The 20005-nt window shown below is 38.0% G+C and overlaps 2 protein-coding genes across 3 annotated transcripts; both read left to right on the top strand.

Moving 5' to 3' along the window:
• Positions 1-491: 491 nt before the first annotated feature.
• On the top strand, positions 492-5107 carry LOC148063512 (pyroglutamyl-peptidase 1-like). The gene is made up of 5 exons (XM_087811116.1): positions 492-609; positions 1055-1107; positions 2110-2226; positions 2312-2544; positions 4438-5107. Exons 1-5 carry the CDS (start codon positions 573-575, stop codon positions 4655-4657), a joined length of 660 nt encoding a protein of 219 aa, XP_087667242.1. The 5' UTR covers positions 492-572; the 3' UTR covers positions 4658-5107.
• Positions 5108-6088: 981 nt separating this feature from the next.
• Positions 6089-19678, top strand: LOC148063511 (regulator of nonsense transcripts 1-like). Of its 2 annotated transcripts, none has more exons than XM_087810998.1 (24): positions 6089-6414; positions 7934-8070; positions 8207-8296; positions 8768-8935; positions 8994-9174; positions 9234-9395; positions 9463-9547; positions 9637-9735; positions 10894-11002; positions 11806-11965; positions 12025-12143; positions 12221-12385; positions 13223-13337; positions 13397-13540; positions 13606-13819; positions 14642-14759; positions 14856-15012; positions 15100-15242; positions 15316-15490; positions 16488-16569; positions 16645-16797; positions 16857-17095; positions 18075-18193; positions 18269-19678. In XM_087810998.1, coding segments are annotated over exons 1-24 (3318 nt in total). In that variant the 5' UTR covers positions 6089-6231; the 3' UTR covers positions 18270-19678. The 2 variants fall into 2 exon arrangements, with proteins under 2 accessions (XP_087667124.1, XP_087667122.1); XM_087810996.1 differs by having other exon boundaries at positions 18075-18197.
• Positions 19679-20005: the final 327 nt, after the last annotated feature.

Here is a 20005-nt window from a genome sequence, read left to right as displayed (position 1 = left end):
ACCACAGGGCCGCTCCACCGGAACAGATGGTTGGGGGTCAAATGTTCACTCGTGGGGGCCTTTGAAACGGTCCTCAGTGCGGGCGGGGAGGAGGTCTGTTCGCTAATACCTGCTCCCTCGATATATAACCCAGGAGCACAAAACATTCTTATATCAGACCCAGCATTAACCATTTTCTTGTTTAAGAAAAGAGAAAAATATCATTAAATGTGTACAAAACAGGAGGGGAAAGTTGCTGTCAGTCATGTCAAGGATTTGAGATGAGATAATATATTCCTTAAATGATGAAGAGAATGAATGTACTGAGGAATTGAAACTAAAAGATCACGAATTCTATTTCATTTATAAATAAAATAACATTAATTATTTGCTTCTTTTTTTTTATATTAAAGCACACTTCCACTCCGGACCAAGAGAGGGCGCTGTCGGCACATTCCCCTGTTAGATAAGTGAAGAAAACCAGGAGGAAGAGAAGAAGCAGCAGCAGCAGTAGGAGGAGGGAGAGACCAGAGCCAGCGCACACAGCCTTCAAGGATCCTTGTGAGGAGAATACTAAACACTGAAGCAACAACATGGAGAGCCAGAAGAAGAAGAAGGTTCTCGTCACAGGTGAGTCACTGAGATCCATGCAGCAGGTGTCTGAGCAAACATTGTTGTTGTGGCAGATCAGCTCTGATAGAATGTTGATGATGTCATAAAGATTGATTGTAAAGACAAAAAAAAATCCTGATTCAATAACAAGACATTTCTGGGGACAATAATAAAAAGGATCTTCTTCAATGTGAGCGACGGAGATAAGACCATAAGTCTCTGACAACTTAATCATTAACCAGATCAACCTTTAGACGCTCGATTAAAACACTTAACTCAGCATTTGTATCATGATGTTCTCTTATTCTTATTTTATTTTGATTTATTTTTGATTTTTTATAATAAAAAAATGCTGTATGTATTGTCTATTGGAAACATTTTTTTAAAAAAGTTTTACCTTTACTATTACCTTTACCTTTGATGACGCTTCACACCTTCATGCAGCTGTTGCTCTGATCCTCAGGGTTCGAGCCTTTTGGAGACCATGCTGTCAACTCCAGCTGGGTTGCAGTGCAGGTAAACATTGAGCTCCTCATTTTAAACTGTATATATGTCTGTTCTTTCCTATACTTTTTTTAATGATACTTTTGTGTGCCATTATAAACTCACTTGTTTGCTTCCTGTTTTTAATTACACCTTTATTACAAACCTGCATTTATTTCATCACTGGGTCAAAATTGAACAAGAATAATAATTATTTTGAATTCATCATTTAAGTATTTGTTTTATTTTTAAACTTACTTTCCCTTTTGTTTTCTTCTACCTGTAATTTTTATTTTTTATTATTATTATTAAGGTAAGGTAAGGTAAGGTAAAACTTTATATTGATCCCTCAAGAGGTCTCCTTCTGGAAATTGTTTTTTTCCAATAGCCACAGAAAATACAGCAATTTTTCATAAAAAATAAATCAAAATAAAATAAAAACAAGAACATAAAGAGAAAGAACAAGATGATACAATCTAAGTTTAAAGATAAAGAACATAGATCAAAGAAAAACAACAAAGACAAAGACTAACATAGAACAGAACATCATGGTTCTTTCACTCCACTCCTGCCCACGAATGAATATTATTAACATTATTGTTATTAGTATTTTAATATGTGCAATGTATCTTTTAATATTTTTCCACTGTGAACTGGTTGTCGTGACAACACAAATGTCACCACTTTGGGATGAATATCATATTTTCATATTGTAATGTTGAAATAAATTCTTCTATCAAGCCTTTTTAAAATGGACCTTTTAGTATAAAAAATATATATACTGTATATATTTTGGTCCTTAAAAATATATTGAAAAATATTTCAGTGGGGAAAGTGTCTAAGATAAATTAAATGATTCCATAAATATTTAATATAAATCCAAGTTCATTAATTTGTTTTTTATTATAATACATTTAGTTAAATATTTTTTTTAATTATTTCTATTTATAAAACTATTTTACATACAATTATTTTTTACATCATCCTCCTTGTCATCATGTCTCCCTACTTACCTGTGCTTGGTTGTGTTGACAGGAGCTGGAGCATCTGGGCCTGGGAGGCTCCACAGATCTTCATGTTTGTGAGGTTCCCGTGGAATACCGGGCGGTGCAGAGTCTCATTCCGTCTCTATGGCAACAGCACCAGCCACAGGTATCCCAGGAAAACAAAGAGAAAACACTTAAAAACATGATTCAAAAGTGCTGACGCAGCATGTTTTCATTTGCGATCCCTCCAGCTCGTGGTCCACGTCGGCGTCTCGGGTCTCGCCACCGCCGTCACTCTGGAGCAATACGGACGCAACGAAGGCTACAAGCGTCCGGACAACTGCAGGTTCTCTCCGGACTCCCAGTGCTGCGTGATGAACGGGCCTCACTGCATCAAGTCCGTCCTGGACATGGAAGCCGTGTGTCGGAGGGTCAAAGAGACTCACCCCGGGATTCCCGTGATGGTATCGAAAGACGCCGGAAGGTTTGTCTCGTTCAGAATCTCTCAAATGTTTGTGAATTGTTGGATTTGGAAAAAACATCTGGTCAAGAAGCTGGAGATTTATGATTCTCTCTTTAATATAACTTAAAATGTAACTCACTTTTGGAATTTTATATGGAAAACCTTGGTGTTCACATAAAGGTCTCAGTGTTTTTGGTGGAGGTTCTGCTCTCGACACGTCCCTAATATTACACGTCGTAAAACTATTATTTCTGGACGTATTTGAGGAACTTTATTAAATCGTGAGCTTTGTTAAAACCAGAGACTTATTGAAATCCAGGCGCAGGAATGTTGCAGTTGATGTTTTGGCTCATGATTCTTTGGCTCCGTTGGACAGCGTGTGAACATGTAGGCGTTAACGCTGGAAATTAAATAGACCTTTTTCTAAATTACTAAGATTTGACAAGTATTGTACTTTATTTAAGTGACTTAAACAACGTATAATAAGTAATAATTCCTTTGAAAAGGGGATTTTTTTAACTTACTATTTTAAAAAGTGAGGCCAATGGATTATTGATTGATCAATATTTCTTTATTCCTCAATAATTATGTGATTTATTGCATAAGTTCATTGCTCAAAGTCTTAATTTGTGATCAGCATTTTTATTTAAAAAAATAAAGATGACAGACAATAAAACAAAAACAAAGAAAATATGAGAAGAAAGTGAAAGAATAAGGTTCCTCTTATAATTGTGTTTGTCTTATAAGTGTTTTTATGATTATTATTAAAACACATGCATTATTATTTTCATTTTGCCGGATCTTTTATCTATGTGAACGCAGCAGTATTTACCCCTGCTGGTGAAAACTAGAAGTTGCAGGCAACACTTGGGGAAGTCCCATATGTATTTTTTCTTTTTCAATAAAAACTTATGAAATAAATATATATTTTCATACAATAATAGATTTAAATTAAAACAACTCAAGTGTTGGACTTTTATCAAGAGTTTTAATGTGCTTTAAAAAAAAAGATAAATCAATTACAAATCTTAACTAGAACATTTGCATTTCCATAAGAGAATGCCATGTGAATGCTGAATGTGTAAACTGAAATGCTTGAAAGTTTTAGTATTAAAAAAATATTTGTGCAAACAGTTGAAATGATGGAAAAAAGAAGAAAGACTGATGTGAGAACGTTGAGGTTGAGGAGAAGAAAAAATAAGAATTTGTAGTAGAAGTAGAATAAGTAGTAGTAGTGGGAGTAGTATAATTAGTAGCAGAAGTAAAATAAGTAGTAGTAAAAGTAGTTGTGGGAGTGGAAGAAGTAGTAGAATTAGTAGTAGAACTCAAATAATTGTAGAAGTAGTAGAAGTAGTATAAGAATTAGTAGTATAAGTAGAATAAGTGGGAGTAGAAGAAGTATTAGAATTAGTAGTAGAAGAAGAATATGTGGTAGTAGTAGAAGTACAAGAAGTAGTTGTAGAATTAGTAGTAGTGGGGGTGGAAGAAGTAGTAGAATTAGTTGTGTAAGTATAATAAGTAATAGCAGTAGTAGGATTAGTAGTAAAAGTAATAGTAGAATTAGTTGTAAAAGTATGAGGGGAATTAGTAGTAATAGTAGAATAATTAGTAGTAGACGTAGTAGTATTAGTAGTAGAAGTAGAAGTAGTAGTATTAGTAGCAGTAAGTGTTTTTAAAGTTGAATGAAGTTTCTAGGTGTGAGTAGATGAAAGTACCTGAAGGTCAAGATGAAAAGAGTTCAAAGATGAGTTGAAGTTAAAGTTTCAAATAGGATCAAATGTGTCGTAGGAGGAGACGTGGTACAAATGTCAGGTCAGGTGCCTTCAGCATTCACACTATGATTGAATCTCTGGAAAACAGTATTTTTTTTAAATACTCCAGGATCACCTGTTAACGGAGATGTTTGTTGTACAGATATCTCTGCGACTACACATACTACGCATCCCTGTTCCACGGCCAGGGCCGCGCCGCCTTCATCCACGTGCCTCCTCTGGGGAAACACTTCAGCAGCCTGGACCTCGGCACGGCTCTCCAGGTGGTCGTGGGCGAGATGCTGGACCTGCTGGACCAGCAGCCGACGGAAGATGTGGAATCTTTCCCTCGGCGGCAGCAGGAGGTGAACGTGCATAAATAGCACGAAAAACTCATCGAGCAGGAACGTCATTGTTGTCGTCGTTCCTGAAGCGGACAAGAGAACTAACTCTCTGGACTGTGGATCACGACACGCTTGTGTAACACAAGTGCGGTATGAACGAAAAAAATGACGTGTGTTAATGTATTCCACATGTGCATGTTGGAGCGTATGAACATGTAGAACCACGTCTTCCTCCGTCTTGATCCGAAACACATGTACATGTGGGAATGATTTCTCATGATTCCATGAACGGTGATGTATGTAACTGTGACATTTTGTTGTTCTAATAACAGCGTTTTTACTGTGTCTCCTACGCTTCCTGGAAGCACGACCCTGACCTTTTGTTTCTTCTGTCGCCCGGAAAAATGTGATGAAAAGATCAGTCGTTCGGATTGATTTGACTCAGGGATGCAAAAACAATCAAGTGAATAAAAAAATCTATGCATGTTATTGTGGTTTCATATGAAGTTGTTTGGATTTTTAAAGGACTTTCCATAAACAAAGAGGTTCTCTGAGTATATTCCTGACTTGTCCAGGGTTTCCCCTGCCTCTCGCCCCAAGTAGCTGGGATTATAATAAAAATGATCAGTGGAAAAAGCAAGTTAACTATTCCTATAATCTTTAGTTTGTTTGTTTTTTTAACTTGTTTTATGGCGTTAGGCAAGCAATGAACAGGTGCATTACCGCCACCTACTGGTGGGGAGTGTGGATGGATTTTAATTTCTTCTATTGTCATATAAATAGCCTTTTATAAAGTAAAACTAAAAAATTATTTACATATTTATATATTGTCTTTACTAATTTCGTTCTCTAAGATATTGCAGTAGCAAATTGTAACCTTTTTCACTAGGTTTTTTAATTAATTTATATTTTAAATCCAAGTTTATCAGAATCACAAAACGTTTATTGCGAGACAGAAATGAGTTTTGCTGGCATTTCAAAATAAAGAAATGACTACAATATGAATTAAATAAAGTAGAAAAATAAAATGCAATAAATAAAAATAAAATAAAAGAGACTAGTATAAAAACAAACAAAATTAATAATAAAAATATATAATTAAATAATATTAATGACTCAGACAACAGCGGGAAGAAAGAGTTCTTCAACTTGTTTAAATTATTAGTTCATATTTATCTCTTTTCTGTATAACGTGATTTATTTATAACGTGTTCAGAGTGTTCAATCATGTGTGTGCAAATCTTAACTTTAATATTAATATTATTGTTCCTTCCATTCATTTTTGTAGTCATGTTTACCAATTTCTCAAACATGTTTGTTTATGTTTACCTTTGAAAAGCTCCATTTCCAAACGTAATACAGCGACTAAAGACATACCGCGTTCCAATCCTCCCTCCAAGTGCGTCCTCGTCTCCTCGCGCGGCAACATTACAGTCCCCGCAGGAGACTCGCGGGGGCGAAGTGAAGCGCAGAAGATAAACAGAACGCAGCCTCAGCCTCCATGTCTGTCTCCCGCCGTCTGTCATCACCTCACGTGTCCCGCCTCCGCCATCCCAGCCCCCCGGTGACCCCCTCGCTCGACGCCAGGATATAACGGAGGACACCGAGGCACCATGAGCGTGGAGGCGTACGGGCCGAGCTCGCAGACCCTGACGTTCCTGGACACCGAGGAGACGGAGCTGCTCGGCGCAGACACGCAGGGCTCGGAGTACGACTTCACCGACTTCACCCTCCCGAGCCAGACCCAGACCCAGACCCAGACCCAGGGCCAGACCCAGAGTCAGCTGGAGAACCAGGTGTGCAGCTCCTCCTCCTCCTCCTGTCACTGTGGTCTGTGTTGACATGAGAGCTAACGCTGCTAGCATGAGATGCTCCTCAACACTCTAGCTAGCAGGCTAACTATGTTGTAGCTTCAATGTTAGTCAAAACAAACTAATAAAACATGAATTCATCAGGTTGTTGCTTCAAGTGTTTACTTTTGCATTATTGACAAGTAAGCAAACATTCAATGCTTGATACTCACTTTATTTAGACTACTAGCTAAAGTTATATTTATATACAAGTCCAAGTATTATTTTAATATTGCATGATCCTGTTATATAATTTCCAATATCTTCCTATTCTTGTCATAACAGGGTTTATTTATCATATACGTAAGGTAAGGTAGAACTTTATTGATTTAAATTGTGTAATAATATAATAATAATATACATGTGATGAACTGTAAATATCATTGTTGAACATGAACCTCAAGTTTTATCTATGAAGTGACAATAAAAAATAAGTCATGGTTAATGTGATGCCAAAGTGCTTCGCTGCTGTTATTACCTTCATTTGTGTTTTGTCACAACAAGACCTTCCATATCTCGTTCATCTGCATGTTAGTCAACACAAATATAGGTGATCAACATAATGTAGCCTATAGACACAACTGTAACCTATACACGAAAATGTAATCTATAGACACAACTGTAACCTATACACAAAAATGTAATCTATTGACACAACTGTAACCTATAAACAAAAATGTAATCTATTGACACAACTGTAACCTATAAACAAAAATGTAATCTATTGACACAACTGTAACCTATACACAAAAATTTAATCTATTGACACAACTGTAACCTATACACAAAAATGTAACCTATTGACACAACTGTAACCTATACACAAAAATGTAATCTATTGACACAACTGTAACCTATACACAAAAATGTAATCTATTGACACAACTGTAACCTATAAACAAAAATGTAACCTATTGACACAACTGTAACCTATACACAAAAATGTAATCTATTGACACAACTGTAACCTATACACGAAAATGTAACCTATTGACACAACTGTAACCTATACACAAAAATGTAATTAATAAAAACAAGTCAAGGTGATGAACACAAATGCAGGAAATATTACACAATGTATTTAATTTAAATTTATAATGTATGAAATCTGTATTTTTTTTGTTTATATTTAAATAAAATCAATAAATACATATCAATGTTATACAATGAAATTCAAACAAAAACTTATTTTAGAATCTTTTACTTTTTTTGTAGGATTTCACGTCATTATAAATTCTTTAGTCGTACTTTTTTTTGGCTTAACGGCCCCTTATTAGGGTCACAGAAAGTAATGTGGCCCCCAAGGACATTTAATTGCTACTATTTACACAAATGAAGATGTTATTTCCACCTCTAAAAAAGAGGTAAAACTGAGTAAGTTGCTCAGAAATTAAGCATTTTAATTGTAAATCTTTTAACCATTTAGTGTTGCTCTAAAGATGTGTTCATGATTGTGAATTCACAGATTAATTGTCCCGTCGGAGTCCTGCAAAACGGGGACGACCCTGTGGTGAAAGCCAGTCAGTTACTTGCCGAGTTGAACTTTGAGGAAGACGAGGAGGACGCCTACTACACCAAGGACCTTCCAGTGCACGCGTGCAGGTGTGTACAAGCACAGCAATATTTTCAATGATGAGATATAGTACGTCTTCCGGCCTACTGGATCATTCTGTAAACAAATGTTCATAATCTTCATAAACGTATTACATTTTGTTTCCTCTCTCTCTCTCTCTCTTAGTTACTGTGGAATTCATGATCCGGCCTGCGTCGTCTACTGTAACACCAGCAAGAAATGGTTCTGTAATGGACGAGGAAACACGTCTGGCAGGTACATTTATGTGAAAAAAATATGTATTTTCCCCACATTTTCTCAAAATAAATCTTAAATAAAAGAGAACTTAGCAATTAAAAGTGTATTTTATGGTCAATTCATGAGTTTATTTAAGGAATATCAACGTTAAATCTATTCAATCATGCTATCAACAACATTAACACACCTTACTGACGATCAGTGTTAAATCAAGACCTAGAAACATCTTAAGACGTTTTTATTTGTTCAGGCTTTCCCTTAATTTTCTGGAACTCCTGTTGTGTTATCATTTTTATCTTGATCTTTAAAGTATATAATTTATTGAATATTGTTTGAGCACTTTGTGACCCTGGTCTGGAAAAGCGCTATATAAATAAAAAATACTTCCTTACTTAAGAAATCACTTGAATGACAAAGAGACATTTTGACAGTAGGAAACTAATTTTTCATCTTAACCACAACATTACCAAATAAAATCTATTTTCCCAGCCACATTGTGAACCATCTGGTGAGAGCCAAGTCCAAAGAGGTGACGCTGCACAAAGACGGGCCGTTGGGGGAAACCGTGCTGGAGTGCTACAACTGTGGGTGTCGCAACGTCTTCCTGCTGGGATTCATCCCTGCTAAAGCGGACTCTGTGGTGGTCTTACTCTGCAGGTCAGTGTTTGTGTACATGCGTATCGTTATTATCATGTAATGCAACGTTGTCACGCAGGCAGCCATGTGCGAGCCAGAGCAGCCTGAAAGACATCAACTGGGACAGTTCTCAGTGGCAGCCTCTGATCCAGGATCGCTGCTTCCTGTCCTGGCTGGTCAAGATCCCCTCGGAGCAGGAGCAGCTGAGAGCCCGGCAGATCACCGCGCAGCAGATCAACAAGCTGGAGGAGCTCTGGAAGGTCTGCTCACCTTCCTAACTATTTTTGACCTCATTCAACTGACCCGGTTCTCAACACAGGAGAACCCCACGGCAACCTTGGAAGACCTGGAGAAGCCCGGTGTGGACGAGGAGCCCCAACATGTTCTGCTTCGCTACGAGGACGCCTACCAGTACCAGAACATCTTTGGCCCGCTTGTGAAGCTGGAGGCCGACTACGATAAGAAGCTGAAAGAATCTCAAGTAAGTGATTTACAATCTAAAATATTTTCAGCAAAGTTAAGTTTATTCTGTTTTTTTTTGTTGTTAGACTCAAGACAACATCACGGTCAGATGGGATCTGGGCCTGAACAAAAAGCGAATCGCTTATTTCACTCTTCCCAAGACAGATTCAGGCGAATATATATGTCTTCTTATAAACAAGTACGATTGTTGGTTCTGGATTTAACATGTGTTTTTTTTTTTACTCCCCTCCTCCCTGCAGATATGAGGCTGATGCAAGGGGATGAAATCTGCCTCCGTTACAAGGGGGATCTGGCTCCTCCATGGAAAGGCATCGGCCACGTCATCAAAGTTCCTGATAGTATCCTTGAAAATTATGCTTTTTTCATTTGGATACGGAAGCTAAAATATTTTTTAACTGCATATAGTTCAGGTATTTAAGTGTTTCTCTAAAAGTCTGCTGAGAGAACTTTATATTATGACTTCTGTTTGCAAATATAAACCATAAATAATTCTAATTAAAATAAGGATGATTTGAGAGCAAAACATTTTTTTTAGATATTTAAAAAAAAAAGAATAAATACAGTGCTGTAAAATATCGGTACAGTATCCTGAACATTGAGATGTATCAGTGTATTGATATTTTCTCACAGCCGTAGAAGACGAAATAACAGAAGGAAAAAAAGACATTTAACCATAAGGGATACATTTCCTGGCTCTCTTCACTGGCTTCCAGTTTCTTTCAGGATCAACTTTAAAATTCTGGTTCTTACTTTCAGAGCTATTCATGGTCAGGCTCCTCCTTACATCACTGATCTGATCCAGCCTTACACCCCAGCTCGGGCTCTGAGGTCTGTGGATCAGAATCTACTTATGGTTCCACGCACACGGTTCAGGACCAGAGGAGAGAAATCTTTTCAGGCTGTTGCTCCTAAGCTTTGGAACGATCTTCCTCTCTCTTTGCGCTTGATGGATCTACTGACTCCTTTAAGAAACACCTTAAGACGTTTCTATTTGTTCAGGCTTTTCCTTGAATTTCTGGAACTCCTGTGTTGTTCTCAGTATTATCTTGATCTTTAAATTATGTACTTTTTTGATTATTGTTTTGATTGTTTAAGCGCTTTGTGACCCTGGTCTCGAAAAGCGCTATATAAATAAATATTACTTACTTACTTACTTACATTTCCATTTGTTTGTGAAAATATACTGGGGAAAAAAACAATCTCTTCAGATTAAATCATTTTTAAGCAGTTTGACATAATCAATCCATTTGGTCTACACCTTTAAAACTTTTCCTTTTCAGTTCAGAGAAGCTTTTTCCGACCTTTAGATGTCAAAAACAAACCCTCTATAGTGGGTGATTCAACTTTTTACCTCTTTCTTGTCTCTGTTGTTCCAGTTTTCCACCTCGAAAGAAAAAAAATGTATTTATGTTAGTGTGGAAACCAAAAGGTTTAGATTTCACGTTTTCCGGTGTAAACTTTTCTTAAATGGATTTTTCCTTGACCTGCTCCACTAGACTACGGGGATGAGATCGCTATTGAGCTCCGCAGCAGTGCTGGAGCTCCGGTCGAGATCCCGCACAACTTCCAGGTGGACTTTGTGTGGAAGTCCACGTCCTTTGACAGGTATGTTCTTGAACAACTCACCTGTTGAGCTAACAGTTTGTATGTTGAGATCACTTTAAGTTGTCCAGAGGACGGTTTGTTATGGAGGATAAAAGTTATGTTCACATTGACCTATAAATATAAACACCATTTATACTTATACTAGTTACACTTTTAATAAGAGTAAAACCGTTTCAGGAGGATTTTAATGAGAGTGTTTGAAAGAAGACAAACACGTAGATAATTAAGATAAGATACATTATTAGGATAAATGAATATGCTTCGAGGTAATAACTTGGCACTTTTTGTTCTGGCTTGTTTAATGATAAAGTTTAACACTCCTGATGTACATGGATAGTACATTTTTGATCATGAGGTAGTAAATAATTACATACTGTTAATCTGAGTGTTTGAAGGACAAAAACATCAAATAAAAATTATTTTCTACTCAATATTAAGGCCATAATTAATTAATTAATTAAAATAAACAAGGCCTTAATTGGCATTAAAATGTCTTCTTAAAGTTCAATTTTTTATAGTCATAAAAATGTGAACATGAACAGTAAGATTTAAGGGTAGTCTGTTCATTAAATGTTTTTGATATAAATAAATTACACATTGATGCTCACATAAGTGGAAACAAAAACTCATAATTATTATTTTATTTTTGTGAAGTTGCTCCTTTAAATTTTAATTAATTTTAAATGGTATTAAAATCTTACATCTAACTTGGCTTGACTGTTAACCCTGGTGTTCTATATTAAAGTCTTATTCCTTTAAGATACTTCATTATTTTCTTAGCCTATGATTCACTTCTCCTGTAGAATGCAGAGCGCCCTGAAAACCTTTGCTGTGGACGAGACCTCAGTGTCGGGGTACATATACCACAAGCTGCTGGGACACGAGGTGGAGGACGTGGTCATCAAGTGTCAGCTGCCCAAACGCTTCACAGCACAAGGACTTCCTGACCTCAACCACTCTCAAGTAAGTTATTAAGTCAGAATAAGCGTTCTTGAATCACTGAGAACTTTGGTTTGATCCAGGTGTATGCAGTCAAGACGGTTCTGCAGCGTCCACTCAGTCTGATTCAGGGGCCTCCAGGTACCGGGAAGACCGTGACCTCTGCCACCGTTGTGTACCACTTGGCTCGACAGGGCAATGGGTACGATCTTCCTTCATTTAAACTATTTTGTCAATAATAATACTTTTTTTTAAAATCAATTTGCTCTGCTACTGCAGGCCGGTGCTGGTGTGTGCTCCGAGTAACATTGCTGTGGACCAGCTGACTGAGAAGATCCACCAGACGGGACTGAAGGTCGTGAGGCTTTGTGCAAAGAGTAGAGAGGCCATCGACTCCCCGGTTTCCTTCCTGGCTCTGCACAACCAAACCCGGAACATGGACAGGTATAGTTTAATGGTGATTGTAATAAGTAGATAACAGAGGGAGTTCTATGGAAGTTTATAATTGGAAATAATTAGAATAGTGAATGGTTGAATTTAACATTTCAAGTGTTGTTGTTTTTTTAAATTAAAATTTTATAGCATTCAATTGTGTTTTTCTTTTGAATAATTGAATTAAATATTTTTTATATTTAAAAGTTTAATATGTTTTTATTGAATAATGAATTCAGTAATTTCTATATTGAATGCTTTATTTTTTTTAATGCAATTATTTAATTTAATAATTTCTATATTGAAATTGTTTCTACTAATTTAATTTAAATATAATATAATAATTTAAATGTACATTTAATTAAAATAATTGGCAGGTAACGTTTGATATTAAAATCTCAATAATTCTTAAATACATTTTCCCAATTCAACATTTAATGATTAATAGTCTTTTAAATTCAATATTAAAATGTTGGTGTAATAGTGCCACCAGACTATACTAAGAGTACTGAGCTACTTGATAAAACTTTCAGCCAATCATGCGACAGGCAGATCATGTGACGACGTAGAACCACTGTTCAATTCAAGTAATGTCTGGTGTAACAACATTTTTATATTCAATTTAAAAGACACTTTTTAAAAAATAAGTGTTATTAAAATATCAAACGCGATGTGTAAAAAAAAATTACTTTGCATTTTTCTTTCAATATTGAGGAATTCCTTTTAAAATTCAAATTCAGTTATTTAAATTGTAAATAATAAATTTCAACAAGAAGACTAATCCATTCAATATTCACTGATGTTCCTCCATAGACGAGCGAGTTGTTCTAAACATGTTTCCATGTGCAGCATGCCAGAACTTCAGAAGCTCCAGCAGTTGAAGGATGAAACCGGAGAACTCTCCTCCTCGGACGAGAAGCGCTACAGAGCGCTGAGGCGCAGCGCAGAGAGGGAGCTGCTCATGGTGAGAAAAGTGCTCAGTTATTTTGACAAGTCCGTGTCTCATGTTTACCTCGTTTCAAGAACGCTGATGTGATCTGCTGCACCTGCGTCGGAGCAGGAGATCCTCGTCTGGCCAAGATGCAGTTCAGATCCATCCTGATTGACGAGAGCACCCAGGCCACCGAGCCAGAGTGTATGGTTCCTGTCGTGCTCGGGACGAAGCAGGTGACGACGAGCTTCGCCTTTTTAACCTTCACACTGACTTTTTAATGTTCACTTTCTGTATCCAGTTGATTCTAGTGGGAGACCACTGTCAGCTGGGTCCAGTCGTCATGTGCAAGAAGGCAGCTAAGGCCGGACTTTCTCAGTCCCTGTTCGAGCGTCTGGTGGTTTTGGGGATCCGGCCCATCCGTCTGCAGGTCCAGTACCGTATGCACCCGGCACTGAGCGCCTTTCCCTCCAACATTTTCTACGAAGGATCTCTGCAGAACGGCGTGACCGCAGGTGAAAACCTTTATATCGAACAAACTTTTTATGTGTGTGTAAATGATCTAGCGATCATCCACTGCAAGAAGGTCGCTGGTTCGCCTCCAGCTTGAGACGACCTTTGACCTTTCTGTGTGGAGTTGAAATGTTCTTCCATGTTCTTACATGGGTTTACTACCGCGACTTTAAACCTAAACAAAGTCGATTTAAAACTCTAATAATTCTGTAGGTGTGAGTGTGAGGGGTTGTTTGTCTGTGGGATCCATGTTCAGAGTGTCCCCCTCTTCTTGCCCTAAGAAGCTGGGATAGGCTCCACCCCCCTGCCACCCTGATAAGGGAGTAAACCCTTAGAAGAGGAATGATTTATTTGACTAACATGTTTATAATAATGCTAATTTGAATGAGAGTCCATGAGTTCTTGAGCTTAATTAAACATTTTATGTGGTGCTTCCACAGGTCTTAACAGCAAATTCCGGACATAAACCATAATTTGTCTGAAAGTTTTAATTAAAATTGATAAAAAATATTGCTCAAAGGCACATAAAACACTAGGGAATGCATATGAAAACTATCAAACTTCATCACATAAAGAAGTGACTTTTATAATTATTATTATACCATAATGCATTGTCGCCCAGCCAACTTTAAATTTAAACACAGTATTCTAGCAACCATTTAATCGTCACTGGTTAGAGAAGTGTGTTGCAATGCATCATGGTTCACTATTTTGCTGGCACCATAAGTAAGATAGGTGTGGTCATTGGTGCCTCCCACTAAGTTCTGTGGTTATGTAAAGGTTTTGTAAAAGTATGTATTTAATCATTTAAAACTGCGTTCCAGGCGATCGCATCAAGAAAGGTTTTGACTTCCAGTGGCCGCAGCCTGACAAACCCATGTACTTCTACGTCACTCAAGGTCAAGAGGAGATCGCCAGCTCTGGAACATCTTATCTCAACAGGTGTGACTTGTTGAGATTATCATTTGATAACCTGAGGAAGATGTTTCAGGAAAATGAGCGTTTAGTTTTAAACATGCGGATCAAACCTTTCCTCAGAACTGAAGCTGCTAATGTGGAGAAAATAACAACCAGGTTGTTGAAGGCTGGAGCCAAACCAGATCAGATCGGCATCATCACCCCTTATGAGGGTCAGAGGTCGTACCTGGTGCAGTACATGCAGTTCAGCGGCTCTCTGCATACAAAACTCTATCAGGTACATAAACAAGTGAAAACCTTTTGTGATTCCGAATTCATGTTGCAAAAATTATTTTTTATGATTCATATCTTTGCACTTCTGCAGGAGGTAGAGATCGCCAGTGTCGACGCGTTCCAGGGCCGCGAGAAAGACTTCATCATCTTGTCCTGTGTGAGAGCCAATGAGCATCAGGGCATCGGGTTCCTCAACGATCCTCGTCGTCTCAACGTTGCACTAACCAGGGCCAGGTACAAGAATGAGGTTTAAAAAGTTATTTCTCAGGTATATATTGTTCATTAACTGTTCCTGCTTGTGTTTTAGATACGGGGTGATCATCGTGGGAAACCCCAAAGCCTTGTCCAAGCAGCCTCTGTGGAACCACCTGTTGAACTACTACAAGGAGCAGAAGGTCTTGGTGGAAGGACCTCTGAACAACCTGAGAGAGAGTCTCATGCAGTTCAGCAAGCCTCGGAAGCTGGTCAACACCATCAACCCCGTGAGCCATTAACATTTTCACAGTAACTTGGAGGACGTAGACCTCTGCCAAGCAGCTCAATTGCACGCACTAATACATTTTATATATATATAATTTTTTTGCGACTTAAATTACATTTTAATAACCAATAGTAACATTGGAAAGAGCTCAGTGTGACAGCAGGTGGCAGTAGTGTATAGAAATATATTAGTACCATTAGAATATTTAATACACATCAGAAAACATCCAAATACCGTCAAACTCCGCGTCTGTATCTCTTGTATTGAAGCCTTGAGTTGTTTGCAGTTTGAAAGTGTGTCTTTTTAGATGAAGATGAAGAAACTGAGCTCCAGTTGCTGTAAAATTAACTTACATTTTTGACTACAAATGAATGGATTACTCTGGAAATATTCACAACCCTTAGTCGACCTGAGGGTGGGTAGAAAATGAGTGAAATTTGAATATTGGGTGAACTATCATTTGAAACAATTTTATATATTTATTATTAATGAAGTTAAACAAAATCAAATTCAAAAGATAATATGAAGTTACGCCATGAAATAATGAAATGTATCTAAATAAGCTATTTTATTGTGTAATATTATTATAAAAATATATTTGATTTAGACATGAAAACACTATTTTCCACAGTATTCCCTCCAAAAAAGGACAGGTAAACAAAAGAATAGAGAAAAAAGGTCCAAAAAAAAAGTCCATAATGACTTGAGTTTGTTATAGTTATTTTTTTATTATTTACTATAAAATGTGTTTACCATCAGAAACATTAATATAGGATCATTTTTATAGTTTTACTATGACCACATCACTTCGCCTTGCTTTACCGGTGTCTGGCATAGTAATGTGTTGAAAAAAATGCAACTTGATTATCAAATATTTTTCTAGGTTAAAAGACTAAAACTATGGCGAGATAATTCATGTATTAATGCAACATTTTACTGCTTGCGCTGTCAAATTCGAAACAATTGTGCGACAATCACACGTTTGTCTTGTGTCACAGGGCGGACGCTTCATGAGCACCGCCATGTACGACGCCAGAGAGGCTCTGATCCCAGGATCAGCGTACGATCGCAGCAGCAACGGTCAGTTTCTACTCTAGTTGTAAATGGAAAACAGTACTCAATACTCAAAAATAATTGTTTTTTTTTTTATTGTAGGGCGCAGCATGTACTTTCAGACACATGACCAGATCGGAATGATCGGATCCAGCACCAATCCCTTGACTTCCTTCAACATTCCGATTCCCTTCAACCTGGTGATGCCTCCAATACCTCCACCAGCCTACATGGGGCAGATGAACGGGCCCTCAGGTGAGAGAAGCAGGAGGTGTTTCTATTTGCTGGTGTTTTAAAGCAAGATGGATTCGTAGGTCGAGGAGGTATGAAAGGAAAGTCGGGAGGTGGAGGAGGGGGCGGTACCAGGGGAGGACGCCAGCGGAACCGGACCAGCGTGGGCAACCACGGCGGAGGCCAAATGAGCGGCAGCCAAGCCAGCCAGGATCTGGGCTCCCAGCCCTTCTCCCAGGGGCCTCTGACACAGGGCTACATCAACATGAGCCAGCCGTCGCAGATGAGCCAACCAGGCCTCTCTCAGCCCGAACTCTCTCAGGTTCGATTCCCCGTACACTCTGATATACTGAACGGTTCTCCTTCTGCTGTAGGGGTGTGTATCTGCAAGAATCTGGCGATACAATATTAGACAGATATTACAATTTATTGCAATATATACTGTAGTAACAAGGATATATTTGTAGTATTGTCTATAACTGCAGAGTCTACAAACCATACCCACACTCTTGACTAAGTCGTAACTTTTATTCGTTTTGAAACCAAAATATGTCCAAACATCAACTTTAAATCCGCTGGAGTCGACTGTATCCTCTCGTCCTCAGTCACTGATGAGATCTCGCAGGATCTCATTGTTCCTAAAGCGTAGAGAATGAAGTAATAGCTGCTGCCATCTAGCGGCCGGAAGTTTGTTTGCGACACAAAAATGAGCAAACTGTGAATATTTGCATGTTATTATAAATGCATTTTACATTTTTTAAACTTTCTTCTTCAACCGTAAACCTATGGTAAAAAATAAAATGAGATTTATACACACAAAAACACCAATTTCCCGAAAGAGATCTCCAGAGGGATTAATAAAGTTTATCCATCTATAAATAGATTTAAAGGCCAAAAGACTTTTTATACAGTGCCTTAAAATATTGACATTTCCTAAAACCATCTAGCAGATATTTTTTAAAACAGTACTGCATATTGCGTCAGTTAACATTGTCCAACGACTCTGCTATATAGTAAATGAAGACAATGTTTTTGTTGTGACATTAGAGACGAGGGTGGGGTCATAAAGTGTCTGACGTGGCTAAGAGACGATCTGTAGTTTTCTAATATCCATATCCAATCCATCGGTTTCATGAAATAAATATAACCTGCACCGTTACAATATTGATTACTGATCATCCTTTCTTTTATAAGGTATTGTTGCTTCACATTTACATAGTTGGATTTTCAAAACCCTGTACCTCTGTACGAGCTGCTTGATGACACCTGTGTGAATGCTGCCTCCAATCCTCCTCTTACAGGACAGTTACCTCGGAGACGAGTTCAAGTCCCAGATGGACGTGGCTCTGTCCCAGGACTCCACCTACCAGGGGGAGCGGGCTTACCAACATGGCGGTGTGACCGGACTGTCCCAGTACTAGTCTGTGAGCAAACAAACGTCTCCCCCCACTGTGGGTCTTGAATGTTAAAAGTTTTTCTTTATATTTGAATCCAGGTTGTCGGAAAAAAAGGAGCCGAGCGAGGCGAGCTCAGTTCATCGGTCTTTTGATCTGGGTAATAAGAAACAAGAAGAAACATGAATACCCATTTTCCACTGCTTACAACCGAAGCACCACTGTGTGAAAGAGACGGAGAGAGAATGCGAGAAGCCAACCAATCACACGCAGAGATGGAGCTGGAACGCCAGGAACGCACGTGGAGAAGCGAATGCGCCGCCGCCAACACTTGAAGACGTGGCCGAAGGGAGGAGACACCGCCGCCGCCGCCGCCTTCGGCGCAGCAGAGCAGGGAGAGGAAAGACCTTGAGCAGGTCCAGAGGGCAAGAACCGGTCCTTGCGTATCTTAGAGGGGTCACATGCTCCCGAGCTCTCTGATCTGTGGGCAGCGAGGCTGGAATCTGAGCGGTAGTGAAGAGGAAACTCTCTAAAAAAAAAACCTCCTCCAAGTGTGTACATGGAGAGAGAGAAGCTACTGACACAAACACTCTGAAGCTGATTTAATGGAGAACTCCAGGCTTGAAATCAAGTATGTGATCACCAGAGAACGAAGGTCAGAGGAGTGAACGCAAACTTAAAGGCCAGAATCTTCACTCGTTTTGTCAACTTTGTGTGTGGGAGGCAGGTTTTTATTAAGTGAGTCGTCTTCAACAGGCTCTCGCCGAGGTGCTGCAAACACTGACGGGCGGAACAAACACGAGTAGTTCTCCAGATATATAGCGGGACTTTTCTTCGAAAGCATCTATTTATAATGGTAGAACACTAATATTTTTAAAAAAGCATAATATTACAAACATGCTTTTTATTAAACCAGTAGAATGTGTCGGATTTGAACCATTAAAAATGGCGTTTTGGGCAGATTAAGACTGTTCAAATCATCTTGACTCAATAGAGTTTAACTTAAAAGTTATCAACCACTGACTAGAATAGTGATAACAAATCACGTTTAACACTCTTTTCTCATCAACGTGTGGAATATAATGGTGAGTTTTGCTGTATGTGTTGCACATTATTGTTCCTTAAGGCTTGTTCGTGGAATACTTTTGACGTTTAATAATATAAATATCAAAGTTATTGTCATAATTGCACTATTTGATGAAAATGTAATTTTTTATTTCCGTTTAAAGAATTGTGGTCGGTATTGTTTACACGCGGCAAAAAGTACTGCTTAAGATCTTCTTTCATGTAATGTTAACATGGTATTTTTGTGACAGCTGCAGTATTTACTGATGTAGTGAGTTGTTTTTTTGCATGACGTGTGTAATTGTTTGCTCTGTAGTTTAGTTCTGGGAAAAAACACATTTCACCACAACTTTAAGCGAGTTATGTTGTTTTAGATGGAATATGTTCATCATTCCTGAGGATTTTAACTGGATTCATGAAGTTTTTTGTCCCTGCTGTGATTTACACTGTGCACCTTCTCCTGTGAGTAAATTATTTAACACTGATGACTTGTTTATTTTTAATATTTTCTAAATTGATGAACGGAGAACAATAGTGTTAGCTAGCTAGCTTAACTTCCATTAAGCTAGTCTGCTATTTAGCTGATTTTAGCCAAATTAAGGAGTAAAAAATTCTATATATAGTAGTTCCAGACTGAGTTAAAACATACTATTTATATATTAGGGGAATATATATATATATATATATACACTTTTTGGAGGAGAAAAAAATATTTTTCACTTTAAATTATCCAATTATGATGAGTAAGTTGATGCTAATATTTGTTTGTATAT

This window comes from Callionymus lyra, chromosome 16 (genome assembly GCF_982586985.1).
Source record: "Callionymus lyra chromosome 16, fCalLyr1.hap1.1, whole genome shotgun sequence".
NCBI lineage: Eukaryota > Metazoa > Chordata > Actinopteri > Syngnathiformes > Callionymidae > Callionymus > Callionymus lyra.
The sequence above is the reverse complement of the archived record's forward strand: the minus strand, read 5'-3'. Positions and strand labels throughout refer to the sequence as shown.

What these genes read in the sequence shown, in the direction of transcription:
- LOC148063511 (XM_087810998.1), top strand. Translation starts at nt 6,232, where the DNA reads ATGAGCGTGGAGGCGTACGGGCCGAGCTCGCAGACCCTGACGTTCCTG. An exon ending in AGAAGCTGAAAGAATCTCAA is followed by an intron (nt 9,396 to 9,462) that starts GTAAGTGATTTA and finishes TTTTGTTGTTAG; the next exon opens with ACTCAAGACAACATCACGGT. An exon ending in TCGTGCTCGGGACGAAGCAG is followed by an intron (nt 13,541 to 13,605) that starts GTGACGACGAGC and finishes TTCTGTATCCAG; the next exon opens with TTGATTCTAGTGGGAGACCA.
- LOC148063512 (XM_087811116.1), top strand. Translation starts at nt 573, where the DNA reads ATGGAGAGCCAGAAGAAGAAGAAGGTTCTCGTCACAG. An exon ending in GAAGAAGGTTCTCGTCACAG is followed by an intron (nt 610 to 1,054) that starts GTGAGTCACTGA and finishes TCTGATCCTCAG; the next exon opens with GGTTCGAGCCTTTTGGAGAC. An exon ending in GTATCGAAAGACGCCGGAAG is followed by an intron (nt 2,545 to 4,437) that starts GTTTGTCTCGTT and finishes TTTGTTGTACAG; the next exon opens with ATATCTCTGCGACTACACAT.